The 1,882-nt window shown below is 50.1% G+C and overlaps 1 protein-coding gene across 1 annotated transcript in view; it reads left to right on the top strand.

Annotated features, from left to right (window-relative positions):
- LOC101849788 (excitatory amino acid transporter 3-like) overlaps positions 1-1,882 on the top strand; it is a 10,234-nt gene that overhangs the window by 5,239 nt on the left and 3,113 nt on the right. Inside the window, exons 4-6 of the mRNA XM_005105328.1 lie at positions 153-330; positions 1,261-1,350; positions 1,590-1,769. Of these exons, the coding sequence (XP_005105385.1) occupies positions 153-330; positions 1,261-1,350; positions 1,590-1,769 (448 nt within the window). The remainder of the gene's footprint in view (positions 1-152; positions 331-1,260; positions 1,351-1,589; positions 1,770-1,882) is intronic.

The raw sequence follows: 1,882 nt of genomic DNA, 5'->3' as shown, positions 1-1,882 counted from the left end.
ATATATGTGCATGTATATGTGTATGTATGTGCATGTATGTGTGTATGTTTGTGTGTGTGTGTATGTTTGTGTGTGTGTGTGTGTGTGTGTGTGTGTGTGCGTGTGTGTGCGTGTGTGTGTTCGTGTATATATGCGTGTGTATGTGTGTGTAGTCCGGCAGTATGAACCAGTCCTACAGAAGAGCCCCGGCATCAACATGCTGGGCCTGGTCGTGTTCTCCATCTCCCTGGGAATAGCCATCAACAGACTTGGCCCCAAGGGCCGGCCTCTCAAGGACTTTGTCTCTGCGCTCTGTGAGGCTACGCTACAGCTGGTCTCTGCTGTCATCTGGTCAGTGCTTGTGTGGTCATCCGTTGTGTGATTGTGTGGTCATCTGTTGTGTGGTCTTCTTTCAGTGCTTGTGTGGTCATCTAGTCAGTGTGTGTGTGGTCATCTGTTAGTGCTTGTGTGGCCATCTAGTCAGTGTGTGTGTGGTCATCTGTCAGTGCTTGTGTGGTCATCTGTCAGTGCTTGTGTAGTCATCTGTGTTTGTGGTTTTGGTCATCTGTCAGTGTTTGTGCGGTTGATTGTTTCTTTCACAAGCTTGACCACTTGACAGCTTGTCTTTTTTTTCTATTCTTCTGTCTATCTATAGACTGTCTGTTTGCTATCTGTTTGTTAAACTATACATCTATCTATAGATTAATTTTCAAACATCCATCTATCCATGAATCCATCAACCAATCCATCCATCAATCAATCTATCTATCTATCTATCTATCTATCTATCTATCTATCTATCTATCTATCTATCTATCTATCTATCTATCTATCTTTCTATCTATCTATCTATCTATCTCTGCCACCCCCTCCCCACCCCCACTGATCCACACTCCTGCCACAGTCCAGCACAGCGGCCAACTCACGCACAAACTGACCGGGACAAACTCCGTAATGATGTCCTTGTCACCTTGGGATGACCACTGTGACGTCACTGTGCTCTCTAACAGCCCATGTACCTCCAAGCCTTCACCTTCACCTTCACCTTCACCTATCCGTTAGACTGGATGTCCGTCGGAGCGCTTATGAAGATTTGGCCTCCAGCTTCTTCCACTCCTTCCGGTCTTCAGCTTTTCTGAGCGTGTCTCTGAGTTCCGGGCCTGTCCATTCCTTGATGTTGTCTTCCCAACTCTTCTTCGGTCTGCCTCTGCTCCTTTTTCCCTGCCAGTGTGGCGTATTTGGAGAGTGGCCACTATGACGTCACGCTGCCCATGTCCCCAGGTACGCCTCTGCCGGTGTGCTCTTCCTGGTAGCCGCCCAGGTGATGTCCGTGGATGACCAGTATGACGTCATGTCCCCAGGTACTCACTGGTCGGTGTTTTGTTCATGGTAGCCGTCCAGGTTGTGTCCATAGATGACCATTGTGACGTCATATCCCCAGGTACTCGCCTGTCGGTGTGCTGTTCCTGGTGGCTGTCCAGGTAGTATCAATGGATGACCAATATGACGTCATGCTGTCCATGTTCCCAGGTACTCGCCAGTCGGTGTGCTGTTCCTGGTGGCGGCCCAGGTGGTGTCCGTTGATGACTAATGTGACGTCACGTCCCCAGGTACTCACCGGTCGGTGTGCTGTTCCTGGTGGCGGCCCAGGTGGTGTCTATGGATGACCCCGAGCAGACGTTCGAACAGCTGAGCTTTTACTTCCTCACCGTGCTGGCTGGGCTGTCGGTGCACGGATTCGTGGTTTTGCCTGCACTATACTTTGTGCTAGTGCGACGCAACCCGTACAGGTGTGTGGGTGTGAGTGTGTGTGTGTGTGTGTGTGTGTGTGTGTGTGTGTGTGTGTGTGTGCGTGTGTGTGTCTGTGTGTGTGTGTGTGTGTGTGTGTGTGTGTGTGTGTTTC

Source organism: Aplysia californica, unplaced genomic scaffold (assembly GCF_000002075.1).
Source record: "Aplysia californica isolate F4 #8 unplaced genomic scaffold, AplCal3.0 scaffold00464, whole genome shotgun sequence".
In the NCBI taxonomy this organism is placed as follows: domain Eukaryota; kingdom Metazoa; phylum Mollusca; class Gastropoda; order Aplysiida; family Aplysiidae; genus Aplysia; species Aplysia californica.
The sequence above is the reverse complement of the archived record's forward strand: the minus strand, read 5'-3'. Positions and strand labels throughout refer to the sequence as shown.